Source organism: Lampetra planeri, chromosome 55 (assembly GCF_965212315.1).
Source record: "Lampetra planeri chromosome 55, kcLamPlan1.2.h2, whole genome shotgun sequence".
In the NCBI taxonomy this organism is placed as follows: domain Eukaryota; kingdom Metazoa; phylum Chordata; class Hyperoartia; order Petromyzontiformes; family Petromyzontidae; genus Lampetra; species Lampetra planeri.
In genome coordinates this window covers 1,426,603-1,429,283 of record NC_136161.1, presented here as the reverse complement: position 1 = coordinate 1,429,283, position 2,681 = coordinate 1,426,603, and the positions used below count along the sequence as shown (strand labels likewise).

The 2,681-nt window shown below is 39.4% G+C and overlaps 1 protein-coding gene across 1 annotated transcript; it reads right to left on the bottom strand.

Moving 5' to 3' along the window:
* Window positions 1-209: 209 nt before the first annotated feature.
* Window positions 210-2,351, bottom strand: LOC144735408 (interferon-induced very large GTPase 1-like). Its single transcript, XM_078617800.1, is given in 2 exon segments — window positions 210-1,261; window positions 1,264-2,351. Coding segments are annotated over 2 exon segments (1,344 nt in total). The 5' UTR covers window positions 2,267-2,351; the 3' UTR covers window positions 210-920.
* Window positions 2,352-2,681: the final 330 nt, after the last annotated feature.

Genomic DNA, 2,681 nt, shown 5'->3' with positions numbered 1-2,681 from the left:
AATCTGCATGTTATAGAAATAGTTTTAATTGGAGATTGACGTATGTTGAACTTCTTTCACACCGTACGTAGCCAACCGTGGTAACCGGAGGACCTGGAACTTAAGGTCACAACGTTTTCAGGACCGTGTTCTCAAAATTAAACAGGTGCCTACTGTGACACTTGGGAGATTGTTTTAAATGTTGAAACCACAGACATTCAGTAGCACTGTGAGATATTAGTGATTCCATTCTGGATTTATTAAGCACACATGGGATTACAAGCAACACCACTTGATTACAAGCATAAAAAACACAGGTATAAGAACTGTGTTATTAAAGACAGATTAAAATCACCTCACCCTTAACACAGCCTAAATGTAGATTACAAAAAATACCTTAAAGTTCCAGACAATGACCTGGAAAAGAACATATTATTACCAATATGATGGATTCTTAAAAGTTTAATTTTGAAGATTTGTAACCACTTTTTTCTGATTACAGTAGCACAAATGTATGACGAATAGTGTTTACGTACTGGCTTTCCATATACATAGGCCTCGCCCTTTACATTAGCTACTTACATCTTTTAACAAATAGTCTATTTACTCGTGGCTATTACTTTCAGACACGGCTGTAGGCTAATTGCCATGCCCTTAACCCATAACGATAACAGTAATATCTTGCGATGATTAACAATATAACTTGTATTTATAAGTAAACTAATAACAGCAACCACACCCCAAAACAACATGCGCTAACAAAGACAGGTGTGCTAGAACGATAGAAGACTACGGGGCCATGAGGAGTGGACACAGAGACAACTTGGACAGGCAAGGGCGTGAATGAGGGGGTGTGGGGGGTCGGAGGGGTTTGGGGGGTCTTGGTAATCTAAATGATGATGGGTGATGACTATGATTAACATTTTAACAAGCTACTGCTTTCACAATGTTAATGCGAATGATGTTTTCAAGTCTTCCTTAATCTTATTTTTATCTGTATCGATCTCTTTCCATGCATTAGGGATATCTGCTGGTGAAACATTGTGTTTTTCAGCAAATGCTTCATTGTATTTGCAGAACACGACCTTCCAGAAAGTCGTGGCCTCTAGGCTTGTGTCTGGCTGAATGCTCCAGGAGGAAAAGTAAGCATTGATAGTGCGGTATTCTTTGTAAAGAACCAATTGGTCATTTGTAGCTGAACTTTTAAATTTCCTATTGCCAGCAACATCTGTTGTGCAAACTTCAGCTACCAACTTTTTTGGTATGAATTCTACAAATGCCACGAAGGCCTTGAGGATAATGCAGCTTCCGCAGAGTGTGTCACGTGACCACCACCTCCCTGGTCACAAGGGACCCCACAGAAAGGACACTGCTTCTCACAGCCAGCCAGGCTCTTGTAGAGCTCGATGTGCGGCTGCACAGGGAGACGACTCAACCACGCCGCGCACTTGGTGTCACTAGCAACACTGAATCCTCGTAACATTTCCTCTTCAGCAGAATCCAACGAACTCTTGAGTTCTTCCGAAAATTGTTTGACACTTTCTTTGTCTTTGAAGGATAAAGACCCAACTATGTCAATGAAATCTTTATTGATAATAATGTGCTTGAGTAGACACTTGCCCAAGCTGTCTGAGAATTTCGAAAGTGTGGTCGGAGTGGCTATTTCTTTGGTCACAGAGTCCACTGATTTCTTCACTTCATGAATCAGTTTGCTCAAAATGGCACTTGAGAGATTGTACATCTGAGAGTGTGACCCATGCTTACTCTGGCAGTGCTTTATGACCTGAGCCTTTATCCATTCCTTTGTAAAATCTGCATATTTGTGTATGTATCTGTAGTACATTTTAAAGTCGTCCTCATCCACCAAATGATGATGTATGGCCAGCTGAAGGTGTTTTCGGCTCGAAAACGTAGGGCCACCGCTATCACTCTTCACATTCGTCGCAATATCCATCCCCAATTTGTTGTCTACAGCCTCCAGGAGAGACGGCTTCAGGCACTCGTTACAAAAGGTATTTGCATGTTTCATATTTTCATCACCTTGACGATATAGTTCCTTAAAAATAACAAAATATGACTTTTTTATTTTATTTATCTTAGTATTTGGATTGTTGTTTTCAAAATAAATGTCGTGTTCTTTTTGCCAAGTTACTATGGCATTGAAACAAATGAATACAGTGATATCCATTTCAAAGTCTTTGCTAAATATTTGTTTATGCTGTTGATTCAGTTCTTTACGGATGTGTTGCAGAAGATCGATATTATAGGATGAGCAATAATCATTCATTTTTATTTTGTCCTCAATACACCTATTGCTGCTTTCGACAATTACTTGTGAAATGTTGGTCAACTCCTTCACAGTTGCATCATTCTTTTTGAAAAGAGTATACCAAAACTGTCTAAATTTAAATACGTCTTTAATGAAGTACTCTGGGTTTAGTTGAAATAGTTTGTTGCTTTTTGTTTCAAAATAGTTTGCAGGGCTTCCAAAGTCACACAAACGATGGCCGGCAGCTCTCTCGTGTTCTAATTTACTGCCACGCAGTGATGTCACCATATCGCTGTAAACGTTGTGCTTTGTCAATTTAATTTTTGGGAGGTGTGTAACCACGTTTGACCACATGTCGTTAAACTCTTTGTTTAGACGTATCTCGTCTAATTTCACTTCATCATTTTTGCAGCGCTGAAGGAGTTTACAGACT